This window comes from Alligator mississippiensis, chromosome 5 (genome assembly GCF_030867095.1).
Source record: "Alligator mississippiensis isolate rAllMis1 chromosome 5, rAllMis1, whole genome shotgun sequence".
Lineage (NCBI taxonomy): Eukaryota > Metazoa > Chordata > Crocodylia > Alligatoridae > Alligator > Alligator mississippiensis.
The window spans coordinates 126347751-126366742 of NC_081828.1; the positions used below are offsets into that span (position 1 = coordinate 126347751).

At 43.7% G+C, this 18992-nt stretch overlaps 1 protein-coding gene across 1 annotated transcript; it reads right to left on the minus strand.

Annotated features, from left to right (window-relative positions):
* Positions 1–15331: 15331 nt before the first annotated feature.
* On the minus strand, positions 15332–18595 carry LOC102562798 (probable G-protein coupled receptor 141). The gene is made up of 2 exons (XM_019483337.2): positions 18514–18595; positions 15332–16842 (listed from the first exon to the last, which is right to left on the minus strand). Exon 2 carries the CDS (start codon positions 16818–16820, stop codon positions 15954–15956), a length of 867 nt encoding a protein of 288 aa, XP_019338882.1. The 5' UTR covers positions 16821–16842; positions 18514–18595; the 3' UTR covers positions 15332–15953.
* Between the last annotated feature and the right edge of the window lie 397 nt (positions 18596–18992).

Consider the following 18992-nt stretch of genomic DNA (forward strand, 5'->3'; position numbering starts at 1 on the left):
GAGTGCTGTAGCCCTGGAACTGTACTGAGCCTTTTATCAAGGTGAAATAGTTGGTGTCTGTATGCTTTATTTTATTTTATTTTTTTGCCCTCCCCTCCCACTGCCATATTCCCAGTCACACTTTATCAAACAAGAAACTGATATGGTTTAAGTATTACAAAAAGATCAAGATTTATTTTCTTTGAATAGAGGGTAGTACTGTGTTTGGTGTTTAGCGGACTTTTTTTTTTTTTTTGGGTCCCCCATGTTCCTTCTACGGGTTTTTTTTCTCTGAGAGATGTGTTATCTTTGTAAAAATGAACATTGCTTTCTCCAAGTTTTCTCTTAATGGCAAAGAATGGAAATAAAATAAAGTGTAATTGATTTTGGAAAAAGCCTTCACTCTGGTTGCCCCTCCTCCTTTCTGCAGGGCATAGAGCCAGACCTGAGAGTGGTGCTAACCTGTTACTACTTCTCCAGGGCAGCAGAGAGCCAGCGGTTTTGGACCCTGCTCACAGTAGCACAGCACAATGCTGTGATGGCCAGGCCAGGGTCTAAGAGCTGGGAGATCAAGGAGAGTACAAGATGGGTTGTCCGGCAGGGGTCTGGAGCATCCACTGCCACTTTGCCTGTGGGTGAAGGGCATGGTTGCATGGGGAGCACTGAGAAGGGGGGCTCTGAACACAGAGGTGTGGCACTCATTGCTCCTGCCAGGCAGAGCCTGGACCAGCTCACTGCTCCTGCTGGGCAGAATGAGCAGGCTCCAGTGCTCACTCTGTCGGTGGGAGCAGCAAGCTGGTCTGGGTGACACTGTGGCTGCCACGCACTCTGGGGCTGTATTACTCATTCTGCCTGGCGCGCCTGCGGGACAAGGCACCTGCTCACCCTGATTCAGGAGAGGCCACTGCATTCTGGGATGCTGGAGGACTTCAACTTGGGTGGAATAGCTGAGGGAGTGGCCACACCTTAATGGGACAGGAGCATAATTAGGTGGATTAGATATAACCCTGTCCTGGAGTGGCATAACTTTAAACAGAATAATGTTAAGCCCCTTAAAGGTCTAAATGTGCTACTAAAGGTCTTAATGTGCAGCTAACCCAGAGGTTAAGAGCTCCTGAAGCCACCTAAAGTTACTGTGCAATGAAGCCCTTGTTCATCTAAGGAGTTAAGGAGTTTTGAGGGAGTGAGGATCTTTTTAGAGCTCCCTAGGAAGCATCAAAACCTGAGTTGAAGTAGGTTAACTAACAGGCTTAGTGAATAAAATGCTAGATGCTACACATTGCACAATCCCATTACACTGTGGGATTCAGTTTAAAATACATGGGCATTTGTACATGAGTGTGCTGCAGCGCTGGCTTCTTTTAAAACCACCTTGTGCTGCAACGTGTACATTTGTATAAACAATGAAATGCATGTCAGCACTGAGAAAATGGTGGCAGTGCACTCTTGAACTAAAACTCATTGTTGGTGTTTTAATTCAAAAGTGCACCGCTACCATTTTCTGCCCACTGGCACGCAATTTGCTATTTACACAAATGTTACACCAGGCACGTCAGCTTGCTTGTTCCTTAGACTTGATTAATCGAGTCTGCTCCGATGTGCTGGATTTCCAGTGCATCAGAGCAGACAAAGGTATGTGTATGAATGCCCCATATACCTTAAGTGGAGTCCCAATGGCATACTTGAGTTAATGAGATTACCTCTCTTATAAAAAGCATGAATATATTTTAACTGCAAGATATCCTGTCTAAATTTGTATAGACAGTAAATTTGAAACATTATTAGAAGGGTTCCTCCAAAGTCCAAAAGATTATTACGTTTCCATAATAGTATTTGTTAATGGGAAAGTTTTCTTGAAGGTAAAGACAGATTGGAATAAACAACTTTTTAAAACTTATATTTGTATGGGAATAGTTATTAATGACAGCTTGAGTTCCTTAGTTTATCACCAAACCACTGTTAAAAAGCTGTTATTGCCGCTGTTAAAAAGCTTTACCTGGATTCTCATATAAAAAATGTGACTGTATTTTGAAGTGGGGTGTCATATTTTAGTGCATAGGCAGACAAGGTTCTTTGGGTGAATCTGATATCTTTTATTAGACCAACATAAATAGTGCATGCATACAAGTCTTTATACATAGAACAACAGTTTTAGAACTACATGAATACTTTTCCCTCCTCTTTTACACATGTAAACCAGGGTCATCACTTAAGAGTTAGGAAAAATTATTTAAAGAATCTTCATTAGAAATAAATGGGTGTGCATGATACTGTCTAAACAAAAAGGAAATATGAAAGGTTATCAATCATTCAGATGAAATAAGGAGCTTGCATAAAAGCCAAGAGACTGCAGAAAGTCTGTTCCTATTTTAAAGGAAGAGACTGTCTTTTCTAAAGTAATCATAATCATAATAATAAATCCAGTTCACGAATGGATTGACAGAACTAAAAAAATCTGCTTTTAGCATTTTCTCCAGTTAGGTCTTACTTGTCACCCATTTTATGACCAATTAAATTCTGGAAAAACTGACTAGTGGGTCTGCATCTACATTACAGATAGCTAACACAGTGTTCTATGTGACAAGAATTGTCAGTTATGCATGGTAACCTAGCATATTTTCAATGAATTTTGCTACCAGGTATTTAGTGTCAGAGTCAACTGTCATGGTAAACATGCTGCTATCTTTTGCCCTAGACACCTTTACATCAACCATATGTTCCTGCTCTGCTGAAGTAGGGCTATCAACAGAAAATCTTATTCTTTACACATAGTCATGAGTCATCATACCATTCTTCTTGGTCTGATACTTTTTAGCAGCCACGTATTTCTTCTCAAAATTTCCCAAACTGCATTTTTACATTTTATGTCACTGATCTCTTCCCACACATTGACAACTGCCTAGATTTCGCTAAGTCAGTGCCACACTGTCTTCATTCTCATCTTGTTTCACATAATGCATTCACTCTAAAACCTTTGACATGCTTTTGAAATATTGCAAACGCCACATTAATGAGCCAAATACGTTGTGCATTCTTATAACTTATACAATAAAAAATGCAGTTGCACTGATACATAGTAGTGTTTTCTAGCTAAAAAAAAAAAGCTAAGGTAACAAAAATCAAGTGGCATTGAAGAATAGCGACTTGGATCATATTCATATTGGCACCCTTATCATTACCTTCATACTAAACTGACATCACTAGAGCTGTTAAAATACTGCATTAATGAGTGGTCTTCCCCCTCTCCTCCCATAGTAGTAGTCACTGGTATGAAAAAGAGTTAATGTTCTTTCAGTGCAACATCATCTACTTCATTTATTGTAATTACAAGTATTATAAGTGACATGTCTTCTTGTGCAGTTGCAATCTGGAGTGCCATAAAAAAAAATTTAAAAATACTGGAATTGTTTTATTCAAAACTTTTTTTTATATTGTTTTATTATATTGTTTTATTCAAAACTCATTTTATATTGTCTTGGATAAATAATGATCATGCATTTGCCCATCAAGTACTTGATGCAAGCTTTCCTGCATGATGGGACTGAAGTGGAAAATGTATTTACAGGCTGTAGAATGCATCACACACATTAATTGACAGGGGGATCAGTGCCAGTCCTGCTCTTTCTCTTCCTGAGGATTCTGCTCCTAATCTTAGGAATCACAGGAGAATGAAGGCAAGCCTAGCTTCCCTGTGTCTTATGCCATACTAGTGTATTGTCCCTGGGTCTTAAAAGTGATTGCAGTGCTATGCAATTGATTACAACCACCTCCTGTTACACCCAAAAGTTGGGAAGCTAAAGAGAAAAAATTCAGAAAACTGGTGAACATAAGCATTTATTAGAAGACACATAGATAGCAGCACTTTAAGCAATAAATCAATGAGATACAGATGCAGTAAGTGAAGTAACCATCTTAGTACCTATGAAGAAGCATAACAGTCAGTTTTCCATGGATCCTTTTAGTCCATTTTCCTGACACATGTCAGAACCAATCCCATCTTGTTATTCTACCCATTTTCATACACGCATTTACATCAGCTGAACATGACATACATGAATTTCCATCTTACCACATTTAACTAGCAAAGACACTGTTATTTCAATAGGCTTCTACCTGAATACGCAAAATTTTTTTTTTCTTGCCAAAGGCAAAACATCCAGTTACTACCATAGCTATTACTTTTAACTATTAGTACTTTCCAAAAAAAAATTAAAAAATTAACACTTGGCCTAGTTTAATGCTGGTAGCCTTCATAAATAGTGCTATTGTGACTCTTTTTTAACTTTTGCAAAAAGTTTTGCTTTCACAAGAATACTTATCGGGTTTGGCTTGAAAAGGGGTTTTAGATTCCCAATAAATCTCTCTCTAGGATTGAAAACCACCACTTTGTCCACCTATTCCAGCTCTTGTGTTTGACCCATAAAGGCTGGGCCCTTAACACATGACCCTAAACAAAAATTAGGCTGTTTGGTTGAGTCCACACATGGCATGGACATTTGGTTCCCCAGGGACAACTAGCGGCAATACAACTTCAACTGCCGCTAGTTGTTCCCTGGGAATGCCCGTGCCACACATCCTCTGGCATGTGGCAAGGTGCCTCAGGTATGGTAGGGGAGGCTGAGGGCTGGCCCTAGCAGCCTTACCTGAAGTCCTGGGGGCTTCCCGGGGCTGCAGCGGCAGCGATTGTGCCTCCCAGAGCCTGGTTGGCAGCCACAGCACAGCTCTGGGCAGCTCGGCACTGCTTTTGAGCAGCATGCACTGCCTGTGTGTGCACCACTCCACTTTTTTTCTCTGTAGGTTTTTTTGACCCCTGGATATTCCCACAGCCATGCTCATCTGGACATGGCCTTTATGTCTAAGGCCAGTCCTATGTTGAATTGTTCCAACAAGTTGCTGTTTTGATAGGACTGATCCTTTGGGAGAAATCTGGGCTATTGTGTGAAGTTTCTAACATGCTGATGATGCAAGTGGTGGGTAAGCAGGGCTCAGGAAACTTGAAGTAATTACAAGTTCTGTACTGTTCTCCATTGTTTTTCTGGGTTCACTGTTAAGTTCTGAAGTTAAATGTGCTTTAGATTTAAAATGACTCAGTGCTAAGAGGTATTGCAGGTTCTGTTCATTTTGTCCTACATCAAATTCTTTTGCCAGAAGTATTTGAGGAGTCTTGCTATTGCAAGAGTACATGGTGTATATATTGAATAATATGCTGGTCATAGAGCCAGAAATACCAAAAATTAAGGTAAAAGTTAAGATTTTTTTATCTTTCAGTTTAGTTGTAGGGTTCAGCTTTAATTATAGGGGTTTTTAATTTAGCTGATGGGTATTTGCTTAGGGTTCCCTGTCTGTATTGTACCAAACTCTGTACTGAAAAAATAAGCCAGTAGATGGCATCACTTGCTTTGAAACAGTGCTTGGTGAATACTATAGACAGTACATTCAGAAACTCGTCTATACCAGTGGTTCCCTACCTTTTTTATACTGTGGATGGACAAACTCACTGAAAGAATTTTGGTGGACCGGGTATAGAAACAATCTAATTTACTTATTTAAATTTATTAGGGCAGGGGGTTGCAAAGAGTTGCCCTGCAAGTAAAGGTGAACCTCCAGCCAGGTTGGGGCACTGCAGCTGTGGGCACTGGGGGACCCTACAGTGGAGGGGGCTGCACAGGTGGTGGCCTGGGGAGACCCAGCTGGGGCTGCCTGAGAAGAAGGGGCTCCACTGCCTTCCTTAGCAGCGAGCAGCTGAGCTGCCTTCCCACCCTCCACCCCAGGCATTTCCCTGCCTGCATCCCCCAGCTTCCAGCCGCAGGTGGGGCTGGGGGGTCCTGCCCGGCCTGGCATGAACGAGTTGGGGTGCACAGAGCCAGCTGCCTCCCTCCTGGGGCTGCCACACTGCCCAGCTTTAACCCTGTGACTGCCAGTGGCAAAAGCAGCTCACCCAGGTGGACAGACGGACGTCCGAGCAGGGGGCTTGTGCCATGACCCGGCAGCCAACCCTTCATGGCCTGGTACTGGGCTGCAGCCCAGTGGTTGGGAATCTCTGCTCTATACACTCACTTCAAACTCAGAGCTCCTGCAGCTTAATGACATTTTTTCATATCATTCATGTAAATTACAACCTTGTGTGACAACCTGAAAATAACCATAGGAGAAAAGCATCTGAGATAAAAAAAAAAAAAAAGTATATATTTTCTCTCTAGGATGCACACATTACTTTTGTTTAGTATTATGATGGTACAGAAACATGAATCAAGCAGAATATGGAACCCTGAAGCATTGGCTTTTACTCTGAATGCTTATGAATATTATTCACTTAGTCTTTTTATGTGAATTTGTTGGGCTCAACAATGTACTATAAACCAAATTTTTAAAACGTAATATGGCTACACCTAAAAATTATAATGTTTCTCAACCTTTTAAATGCTTAATATTTTGAGAGGATGCTGAAAAACAAACAAACAACAAAAAAACCCAAAACCCTTATGTTGAAACACTCCTTTGCAAGACTGCTTTTTCTTACATAAACAAAAAGTCCTTCCTGTCCCCTGTCACCTTTGCTTTTCATTCTCTATCAAACACTACTTTTCTAAGTTGCTGATTCTTTTTTTAATCTGCTTTTTTATTGTATTTTTATCATTATTTCTTTTTCAAACCCTGGAAGGCAGATGTTCCTTTGAATTTAAAATTAGGCAACATGAGCTTGCTTTTTCCTGCTTTTTTGTCTCCTGAGATTTAGCTTTCAGTCAGGAATAGGTCATAACTACAATGAGGCTTTATTTATTTGTTTGTTTAGTCATTCATTTATTCGATATGCCTAGAAAGAAAGGTGATCTGAAGTCCACCTTTTAGCCTTGGGTTATCTTCTTTCATCAGTCTCACTAAAAAAATTCCTTTTTCTAGCAAATTAATTTTCCATACCAAACTCTCCAGGAGATAGCAGCAGCAGCAGCAGTGCACTTACACATTTTCTACTGTGGCAGAACTGAAAACTAGAGGAGGAAGAAAGTCTGGTTAGCTGGGGTTTACCAGCATGATTGAGTTGATCCCAAGTGAAAGCAAAAATATGGGAAGGAGGAGATAGACTACCGTGCAAATTACTTCTCCAAATGCAAGATATTATAGATTAAAATCTGTAAATGGAAGGCTCCCTGCTTCATGCAGAAGGATTGAATAGAAGAGAAACGTTTGTGTTCTCTAGCCAATTAGTTTTCCAGTAGGGGAAAACTGAAGTGTCTGAGATGGAAGTAAAATTTGAAATAGCTCAGTCACTTAAGGCATCAATGTAAGGTTTTTAGTTACTTTGAGGTACTCAGCTCAAGATCCAGAGGAGAATGTTTTAACTAGCACTGTTTTGCTCTATCCCACTGCCTCTATTTCATCTGTTTTGATATTACAGCTCATTACTGATTACATATACAAAATCCCTCAGCTTGAGCCCTTCAGTATGTGGAGACCGTTCAAATTTTGACTCTCAAGAAATGAAAAGTAACTGGGACTAAAAATGAAGTCACTATCCCATCTACTATATAAAGTCCCTGAAAAGTCATTATAAGCCCACTGGATCCTGTCTTGATTCAATAGGCCAGAGATTGCTAACTAGTTACAGTCTTTTCTTCAACTTTGTAGGCCAGGAACATTTTAACCAGCAATACCTTGGGGTTTCAGTTGCACCCTGATAGGGGTTCATTTTCAGGCATCTGCCCCTGCCCTGACACTGAGGTGGGAGGGGGCAGGGCTCTTGTTGGGGGGTTCCCCGCTCTGCCCCCGGGACACTGCAGCCAGGTCTATCCACTGCTCAGTCTGCAGCTGCTTTTCAGTCTGCATTTGGGGCCAGCCCTCTCCCGGCAGGAGGGGGCTTATTCTGCCAGATGCTGCCCCGAGCGCAGACTGAGCTGGGCCAGGCAGATCCGGCTGCCATGCCCTGGGGCCAAAGCAGAGAACCCCACTCTCTAGGCCCCCATCCCTCGAGGCCCTGCAGGTGGTGTCTGGCCCTGCCCCCACCCAGCCGCTCAAGCAGCAGCCCCCATTCCTATTTCCCCAAGCGTGAGCCTCCTCCCAGCCGTGCTGTGGTCAAGGGAAGCTGCTGCAGGGCATGATGGTGCTGTGGGGTGCTTGGAGGGCTCTGGACCTTGGTGCTGCTGCACACAGTCCCCAACAGCTCTGCCTGCCCTGCAGCAAAGTACCCCCGCCAGGAAGGGGTTTGCGCTTCCTGACATTATGACAGGGGCTGCTGTCCCTAACAAGGGCCCTGCACCCTCCCGCTGCAGCGGTGGAACGGGGGCATGGCCAGACAGAGCTCCTGGGGTGGGAGCAGGGACAGGGGTTACTTCCCCTGCATCTGGTGGAGGGAACAACAGGGGTCCTATTCTGCCTCAGGGAGTGGGCATGGCAGCAACGGCAGGCAGATCCAGCTGCCAGTGGGGGTAGAGGGGAAACTAACTTTCCTCTCTGCCCCTCTCTGCCTCAGGGGCCATGGGTAGTGATCTTGGTGCAGCCCACATGGTCCCAAACCGGTAAGAGGGCGTAACGGCACGTGTTGAAAGTACCTTTCATAAAAGGACTCAAATAATATGGTCACTTGTGACCCACTATCCAGGATGGCCATACATTTTTGGCCATTCACCGCCACTGGAACCTCCGCCCTAGAGCTTATTAGTCCTCTGGGTAGCGAGTCTGGGGCCGGGGCTTGGGAGTCTGGCAGCTCCATGACGGAGCCAACTCCTTTGCTCTGTCCGTCCCTCAATTCCCACCACCCCATCGGGCCTTCAGCCATTGATAAACCAGGTTCAGGTTATCTGGTCATGTACACTCTCAGACTAAGTGCTCACACTTCCCGCACCTATAACAGAGCCCCAGCATCGTAGACCCAGCTTTCATTCTGGTGGAGCATAAGAACGGGGCCAGGACTGCAGCCCGGGGGAAACCTTGAGACTGCAGCCGCTAACACCAGTAGGGCAGGCTCTTCATCAACTTCCAGGGGCCCCTTTTCTTGTGGGGTTACCATCATGACCTGGCTAACAGGTCCCCTATGGGTAGGTGGGGAGGGGGAGAAATAGTATCTCTTAAATGAAGGATCTCCTCATCCCTCACTTCTTGCACCAGCAGGCTGAACCCTGGCGGGTTGCTCTTTTGCCCAAGCTGGTTCAGGTCCCTGATGAGAGTCAAGCTATATCGAGCCCCTATCTGGACCTGGCAGAGCCTCACATGTTTGGCCTCGCCCGGGCTAAGGGCCCCTTGCGTGACCACTCTCTGCAGCAAATGCTCAAAGTGCAACAAATATGAAGAGGCAGTCTCGCCTGTGTTGAAAAATGCTAAGGAGTTTGTAGTACGCTCCTCCACTCTGGGACGGCCACCCAAACACATTGTGCAGGGTTTGAAGGCACTACTGCATGGTGATACCGGGGTTCTGAAGCTTGACAGTCCTGATAACCCCAAAAGCAGGCTCTCTTAATACATCAAGGAGACAACGATGCTTCTCTTTGTCAGGTCCATGCCATGTCATCAAAGTTTCCTGAATGTGGGCAGACCAGGACTCAAATCCTTGAGGGACTGGGAGGTTTCCTGAAAAATTCCTCAATCTTTTATACATGGCTTGGTCACTGGAGGAGCTTGCCACATCTCTAATAACCTGCTGCAAGGCTGCAATCCATTCTGGAGTGGCTGCTGTTCCTCCAGGCCCAGGAAATCATCTCCTCTAGATGCCTGGAGACTAACAGGCTCTAACATGTTTCTCTTACTGGCTCCTTATGGGGACACACAGCTCTGGCAGTGTTAAATCCCTGCTAACAAATCCCATGCAAGCCCCCAAAATGTAGCCCGGGTGTACATGGGTATGTACTCCCTTCTCCAATTGAAGGGGATTGTTAGCTGGCAGGTGCACTGTGGATGAAACTGCAAATTACTCATAGTTTACCACTGTCCCAAAGGAGCCAGGCCAGGACTGTCTGGAACTTAACTATATACAAATTTATTATTATTTACATAAGTGGGTAAAAGATAAACGTAAATGTAAACATATGTACAGGTATTTATGTGTATAAGTATATATTCAGATATATAACTATGAACCTTATTCTCTATAATGCATTACCACCACTGGTGTTTCAGATGAGTGACAGGTAACCACAGGTAAGTAATAGCAAGGGGTCCCAGTGGATCCCCCCCAGGCAGGATTATAGACTCTGTTAAACTACCAATATACAATTATAAAAATACACAAAATATGAGACGCAGTGTTACAAAATATGAGGCATTCCCTCTCAAAATATAAGGAACATAAACACAAAAAATAAACTTGACTCTTCAAAAGTCCCCAAAGCCCAGGCCTTCGCTGTACTCCAGTGACTAGCAGGAAGGTAAACCCTAGTGCCCTTGGGCCTTCCACAAACCTCCAGTAAAGCCTATAAACTCAGAGGGGGCCCTTTTCCCCTGGGACCTCCCTTCTAGGAGCCCCTTACTAGCCAGAAGGAATTTCCCCTCCCCTGTGAGAATCCTTTTCCCCAGCAACTCATGACTCCGGGGTCCAGAATGAGTGGTCCTTGGCTTCTCAGGCACATTGCTTCTCGCTTGCAGGAGCCTCCTAGACCTCTGTCTCCTTCTGGACTGCTCACCTGCTTGGAGTCCCGAGCACCATCACGTACTCCTGGCGACTTTGCCTTCTGCTAAGGGTTGGAGACCTGTGTTGCCTTGTGCAACACTGGGGCTCAGTCTGCTCCTGGACCCTCCGAGCAGTGTTGTCTGCATCGGGTCGTTGACTCTGTGCCAGGGGACCCAGACCTGAGCCGTTGCAAGTGGTTCCCAAGGTCCCGATGCCTTCCGGACCGCTCTGTGCTGTGCTGTCAGCACCAGCTGTCTGGCCCTAGGCCAGGGATTGCACACCGGAGCTGCCTCAAGCAGCTCCCAGGGTCCTGCTCCATGTACCAGCATCATGTTCCTGGCTGCACACCAGGGGTTGCAGACCTAAGCTGCCTTGTGCAGCTCCCAGGGTCTGGCTCCATGCACCGAGCTGTGCACCATTCACCATGCTGCTCCACAGCGGGGCTGGGGATGCAGCTGATCACCACTCCTGTTTGGCGAGGGAGGCTTTGGGCTGCTGTATCAGTAAGTCTGCCATATATACATGCCCTTTTCACTGGTCTTTTGGACTTATGTCAAAAACCTCTCTGAAATCTTACAGTGTCTGGTATCACTCCTATACTTCGGAATGAAATGGGTTTAAGGTTGCCTTTCCATAAGGCTCAGCCTGGGGTTCCCCCTTGCTTCCTGGGAATGAACCCCTGGGAACATTTTCAGCCCCTTGCACACCCCATGAGTAAACTTACCCTGGACAGGCTGGGAGAGACATCTGCTTGGTCCCTAACAATGGCTGGACCCCTAGGACCTAGAGGCAGGCATTTTTGCCAGCAGTGAGAGGAGCCCTGTGCAGGTAGGAGTCAGCTGCAAACCTGTTATCTTTAAGGGTGGGCAGGAAGTAGACTGGGAATGACCTTAGTGCTCTGGCCAGTGACTGTCTGGCTGCAAGTCCATCTTCATGCTGTCTGGGAGAGGAGGGGAGCCCTCAACTTGAAACAGCTCCATGGCCATCTCTTGGATCAAGGTGGAGGCAGGAAAGAATGGCTGTGTAGAACAGAATGATGGCGTGTCCCATCTCCATATTGCTGTCCTGGAAGATGCAAGCAGTATGTGCCATATGCTGGGACTGCACCCTGTCATCCACTTCCAAGATGTAGGATAGCTCCTTCTAGCAGGTACAGGACACCCTACATGTGTAGGACAGGTGCAGGACACTGCACATAATTGAAACCCCAGGCCTTCATGAACTACTGCTTCTGCATCTTGTACTTTGAGCAGTATTGGTGCCAGCTGTGGTTGTGCCCATGGGCAGCCATTTCCACAGCAATCCTTTTATTGACCACCTGGTTTCAGTGGCTGGAATGGAGAAACTGTTGGGTCTCTACCTTTCCCCAAATGGTGAGCATGTCCATTACTTCATCCTGCATCTAGTTGCTGCCATGCCTGCAGCCAGTGGTGGTTGATGGAATCATGGTTTGAGGTCAGGGTGCTGCCCTCGATTGTGTGGGTGGGAGCACAGGATGGCAAGCAAGTCGCCATAGAGGGCAAAAAAAGGTGGGTGAGGCCACATGTGACCTCTCACCTGCAAGCAATAGAGTTCTCCTATGCTAGAATGACCACCTGAAGTTAAAGAGGGGCAGGACCAGTGCATTGTGGGATGTTTGGAGGACTGTCTAGCCAGCTTGTCCTGGGATGATTACTTGAGATAACTTTACATATGTGCAATTCTTTGTCCCAGAAAAAAACAATAGCAGTTTATTGACCTATATACTTTAGTACGATTTGACATGAAACATGGGATTGTATACCTGAAAGGTCAGGATTTGCCATGGGACAAAATGCTTCCTCCTGTATCAAATGCAACACCTATTTACACCGTATGACAAACTATGCTAGCTTCCAAAGCACTAGGCATGTTATTTTTTCTGAAATCTGCTGCTACCCAAAATGGCAATGCTGGAACATAAAAAGGTCTTTGTTTTCCCCTGATGCATCTGTTCCTCCTGCTTGCTTGCAGTGAGAGGTCATGATGATCTGCTGTCAGTAATATAATCAACATAACCCTACTGTAAGCAAGCAGAAGGAACAGATGCATCAAGGGAAAATGAGAACCTTTTTACTTCCCAGCATTGCCAATTTGAGAAGCAGCAGATTATAGTAAAAATAACATTCCTAGTGCTTTGAAAGCTAATGTAGTTTGCCTGCAATGCATTTGCCGAAGCTCCTAGCAACATACCTAAATTAGCTAGTCCAGATTGCTAGCAATACTGCTGTGACAGCAAAAAAAACCACAAAGCAATACCTAAGAATATGAGTAAACGCACAGACAATGATGCAATGCAGGACCTGAGCTAGATAATTTAAAGCTAACTTGGGTATATCTGGACTGTGGTGTGGATCAGAGGTCAGCAATAGGCCTATGTGAATAGGCGACTATTCGATTTGGGTTTGGATTCTGCCGATTCGGAAGCCAGTGATTTGATTCAGAGCTCAGAATTGGTTTCCTGCTTTGATTTGGCAGAATTGGCTCCGAAGCTTTTGGAGCCGCTTCGGAGATTCAGCCAAAAGGTATAATGGGGAATCAATGAAATATCTATAACTTTGTTGTTTTTTGTCCAATTTGGATACAACATGCAGGGATGGTAGCCTCTGCTGAGAGCATGAAGCCTGCCAAGTTTCAAAGAGATAGATGCAGGGGTTTGGGGGAAACTGCACCTCAAGCTGCTGACAGGCAAAACTCACGACGGGGGTGACATTGTGTGTGTTAAGGCACAGCAGGGTGAAAGCTGCAGGCATGCTAGACCCTGCTGAGGCCACGAAGCCTGCCAGCTGTCAAGGAGATAGGTGCAGGGACTTCTGGGTTCTGGGGCCCTGCAGCCCTAGCTGCTGACAGGCAAAACTCGTGACGTGGGTGCTTGTGCAACTGACTGTCTCTGTCCTGGAGCAGAAGCAGTTTGGCTCTATATTGATTATTCCTCTCAGTCTGTGGTTTTGTAGGTGTTAATCCTTGCTCTTTAGCTCATTATGTAGTTGGTAGGTGCTGTGTATTGAGCTGCAAACATAGTAGCTTAGCAGCTAGGCCTGCAGTAGTTTCCACCCACGCCCATGCCCCAAGACAGACACAGTTGCACAAGCACCCATGTCACGAGCTTTGCTTGTCCACAGCTTGAGGTGCAATTTACCCCAAACCCCTGCATTGATCTCCTTGAAACTTGGCACGCTTTGTGGCCTCAGTAAGAGCTACCATCCCTGCAGTTTTCACCCCCCTGTGGCTTAACACACACGTGACACAAGTTTTGCTTTCAGAATTTTAGGGTGCAGTTTCCCAGAAACCCCAGCACCTATCACCTTGAAACTTGGCACATGTCATACTGTCAGCAGAGGCTGCAAGTTTCATCTGAATCAGCCAAAATACAACAAAGTTATAGATATTTAATTGATTTTCCATTATAGCCTATGGCCGAATCTCCGAATATTTTCCTAATCGATTTGGAAAGCCTAAAGTTTCCTGTGATTCGATTCGGATTCGTAGATTCGGCCTCCGAATCATCGAATCATCTCTGAATCCGAATCATGATCTGAAGCTTTGCACAGCCCTAGTCAGCAACCTTCTGTTACAGCAGACTAGAGTTTGTGACCTGGCCCTCTGCCACAGGCTGCACATGTCCAGCCCCACAGAGATACTCAGCCCTTCTTCAGCATGGGTAAGTGCAGGCTTTAGAGTAGTAGGGAGGACTATGGAGGGGACAGGTGGCACAGTGCAGCTGCATGCCATCTGAAATCCTATCCTGGGTTGAATCTTCCTAGTTCAGATTCAACCTCTTTTCAGGCCAGCTCCAGGCTGTAGGTCATCAACCCCGGTGTTGAATGTGTTATGTTCAGTCTCAGGTACATTTACGCTTTTGTTGCCCAAATATGTGATTTGTCTATACCAGAGGTTCCCAAACTTTTTCTCATTGTGACCCCCTTCCAGATTTACCAGCTGCTTGTGTACCCCTACCAGCATATGCTTCATATTTTAACCCCTTAAATGCCCATTATTATAATAATGAAAATTAAGTCGACCATTATATAATTTCTCCCATGTACCCCAGAGATGTCTTGTGTACCCCCAGGGGTACATGTACCACAGTTTGGGAACCCCCGGTCTATACTTTGCCCTTTCCCCCTGTTGTTCTCAAAGTATTTTACAAATGTGGATAAGCATTTTTTATGTAGCAGTTTTATAGAGAAGGGAGCCAAGGATTAAGTAGGGGAAGTGATTCCTTGTCCTACGTCACAATGAATTTATCTGAGATGAAAACTGAAGCCCAGCTTAATGGCTTTCAGGACATTATCAGACCACAGTTGCTGCTTTTTCTCTGTAGCAAAACTGAGGTGGGTGGAGGAGGCAGCAATAGGGGCAGTAGCCCCAGGCACTGCCTTTGTCAAGGGACACAAAAGCAGAAATTGTTATGTGTTTTTTTTGGAAACTGACAAAGTATGTCCCTTGTTACTGAGTTTGTTGTCCAGTCCTTCAAAGAAGTAAGGGACTGCCTGAGATTGTATTGTAGCTCCAGTCCTCATGTTCAGAGCCCCAGAAATATCAGCAGTAGATACGATCCTGACTTAGGAGTGACGCTGAGCAGATGTCTGAAAAACTTGACCTTTTCAGGTCTTTGCATGTAAATGATGATTAGCATATTTGAAAAAGCCACTTGATTATTGAAATAATGAAAATAAAGGTGGAGTTGTGAGACCAGAACTTTAAATGAAGGAGGAGAAGAAACCTATTTAAATACCAGCCTATTTATTTCAAAACTGATTTTCAGTCTTCAGGTGCCATTTTTCTAGTCTTTGAACCTAATTCATTTCCTTGTTAATTCAAAATCACTTTCAAACAGCATACAAGGAGGAACAGAGTTTCATAACACAATTCTTCAGTGTTTTGCTCATGGAAAAAGTTTCTTTCTAATCATTGGCCAGTTAAAAGTTGTTTCACGTTTGCCTGCCATCCTCAACATGAACCAAGTCCAAGAGACCATTTACTGGAGAAGGTAGTCTGTCATGACTGAGAAACTTTAGGAGGAAAGATTAACTCCTTGGAGTTACTGTCAACTATTAGAAACAGAGAAAGTTCTTGGTGAAACTTGACATAGGTACAAACCAATCTACTTTGGTCAAAGATTAGATGCATAGTCAGGCATCAGAAATATTGTCTTCCGGGGAGAGAACGGGGACCAGTGACTTCTGAAGGTTATGACATACCAGACTCCAAAACCTGAACATGAAATCCAAACAAAATTGTCCTCATACTAAAAACTGTAATCCTCATAAATCTAAGAAACATTTTAGATAGTGTCTTTCTGCCACAAAGAACTGAAAGCAGCACAGCAACATATATTTTACCAGCAGCATATAATTTAATGGGCTATACCTGCTACAAAACACAGCATGTCCAAGCAGCACATTGCTGTAAAAGCTAAGAAGATTTCATTGTATAAGAGTAGTTTATGTTCTCCATCCTGGTAGAAATGTTTAATGTAGTATAGTCGAAATACATGATGAGGTATAAAGCAGACTAGTATTACCAAGGTGAAGAAGAAACTCTTCATGTGAGCTCTGAATTCCACATGTGAGTTCATTTCAGGCCAGTACTTCACTGCCAGTTGAAAGATTATGGCTAATTGGATTATGGTGAGTACAGAGAATATTGTCATCAAAGTAGCAATCAAGCAGTAGTTTGTTATCATCATGCCCTCCTTCATCATGTCTTTCTGGAACTGAAAGCATTCTGAATCTTTGTAGCTGTCAGTGGTGCCGTAATAGGAAAGAAAAATAGGTAAGATCACCAGAGTTCCCACAAGCCAGAGAGCAGCAAGCCAGGTTGTTGTGTAGCACTTCTTAAACTCCAGTTTCAGCAGGCGTATTAGAATAATAGCTACATAAAAAATGAAAGTGGTATACATATGGACGTAAATCAAGCCACTAATCATTCTGCAGGTGAACCGCCCCAGTTTCCATTCAGATGAAATATAATAGCTGAGGCGGAATGGAAGGCTAAGTAACAGAATGGCATGCACTACCATGAGATTGATGATGATAGCAGTCATCACAGACTGCGATCTTCTTTGAAGCAAGTGACGGGACATTAGGACAACTCCAGTAATGCCTCCAGCTAGATCAACACTGTAGAGTGATATCAAGGTTGAATATAGTGTTTTAGAGATCTGAGTTTCATTTAGGGAAATAAGCTGTTGTGCTGAGCTTGTGTTAGATATCTCCATCATTGTCTTTTCTTTTTAAAGCTTCCTAAAATACGAAGATGGAAAATTCAGAATATACATTTAATATTAGGCTTATAAAAGATATGCATCTCTGGTATATTATACCTATTATTTTCACACTATACACATAAGAATTAGCTCTTTGTATATTGAAATGTGATCCATGTATTATCATCCCAGATAGCTGAATATTTAGGATAGCCCATTAACTGCTTAAAAACAACACCATAACCTCATCATAAGTTAAATTTGAAAATGGAAAAATTACTGGAATATAAAATTGTTTTCTGTGTGTGATGTCAACACTGCATTGGGAAGTGAACTGAGACCACCATTTTAATTCCAGATAGGCAACTGAACAGCCATGAGATGGCAACTTCTAGATTCCACTTGATTTGTGGGCTGAATTAAAACACGCAATCTAGCGTTGAAAATCCCATCTCCCTGTTACCTCAACCTTTTTACCTCCTATCCAGAGACTTAGTTGAGATGCTCTGTTGTTGGGGAAAAGAAAAAGCAGTGAACTATTTTGAATCACATTTCAAAAAAGGATAGTCCCTATCTAAAAGGGATCTGCTAAATATACATGGACATACACAACTGTATTTGTGTTTCTTGTAGATAGATACCAACTACCCATTCTCTTGGAACAGTTACTTGGTTTGTGCACATGAATACGATAACTGTGTTCCATCAAAAAGTAATAGCTAGTCTTAAAGTAATAGCTAGAAGTGATCTCTTGTTAGAAAAATAGTGGACACAGTCTCCTACTACTCAGGATCTCAGTTTCAATAACCTAATTTAACATAAAGTTCTTAGCCATATTCTTGCTCATCTATAAACTACCGTCCCTGAAAGCAGATTTCCTGTTTTAATAATGTAAATAAATGCCCTTTGGTTTTCTTTCCCCCTCTTTTTCTTTGACCATGCCACGGCTCATTTTATTTATTAAGTTTTTCAGATAAACTGTGAAGTCTTAGGAAAAAAATTAGTCAGAGCACCCTATAAAATACATTGTATAAGTTACAGTCTAGTTTTAGAAGAAATCACTTTAGTTGCTTTATTTCATATGTTTTAAAAATGATTAAAATAATCTAACTCCAAACAATTTACAGACCTAAGAACTTGTGCACACAGTGAATTAAAAAAAAAAAAAGTGGGTTTGTTTATCAAGTATTTACAAGTTTCCCTTTTCCCCTTTAACTCTAGTATGTTTTCCATTTTATGGTAGTAACATCCCAAAGGGAACTATGGACATGTAGAGGGGTGGTTTCCACTTCGGCCTGACAGCTAGCTTTGCCCTTCTTGGTGGTGGCTTAGCTGAGCTGCTCGTAGTGTCATTCTTTGCTCCTCGGCAACATATAGATATATCTGCCCCCTGTGCAGCTTACTGCTTGCAGCTAGCTTCAGGGTAATCAGGCCCCAGGGGTAACCCCTGTCCTGTTGTTATGGGTCTGTCTGCTTTCTAGAGGTTAGTCCCCTAGCAGTTAGCCTGCTTCCTAGCTGCTGCCCCCAATACAGCCGACTTAACCCTGCTGCAGCATCTGTTAAGGTAACAGAAGCCTCTGGCTCCCTGTTACAGTCATTACAATATTGGATACTTAGTTTCAGTGTTTTTCAAAAGCTAGCTGGCTCACCCAGGAATATTTTTTATTCATTAGCTATTGTAACAAAAATACTTTAAAAGAAAGGTTACCTCTTGAATCTGTAGTAATTATTTGTGTTCTTCTCCTCTTCATACATTCATGGTACGCCGCCTTCACTGTCTGTGGGGAAAAGAGGGTAGTGTCTGTTACTACTCGACTTCAGGGAGTTTTGAGGCTCTCTCAGCCCACATACAGGAAGATGAAAATAGTTACAAATGCTTTCACTTCATGCAGAGATAGTAGTCAAATATTTTCTGAAGCTGGTACTGATAACCAAGGAAAGACTGAACAGCTGTAAAATGGCAAAGAACAATGATCTGAGATGGACTGGTGCAGGAGCTGTCCAAAAGTTGACCGATCATTTTTCAAGTTAACAGTTTGATCAATTCTGACAGCTGAGGAGCTTCATCTAGTGATGCCAGGAAGAGAAATTCGAGGTGGTACTTGGGGTCTTATACTCCATCCAAAGGATCTAAAGCTGGGCACAGAGCATATGGACTGCCAAACAATAATGCAAAAGAGAGATGGA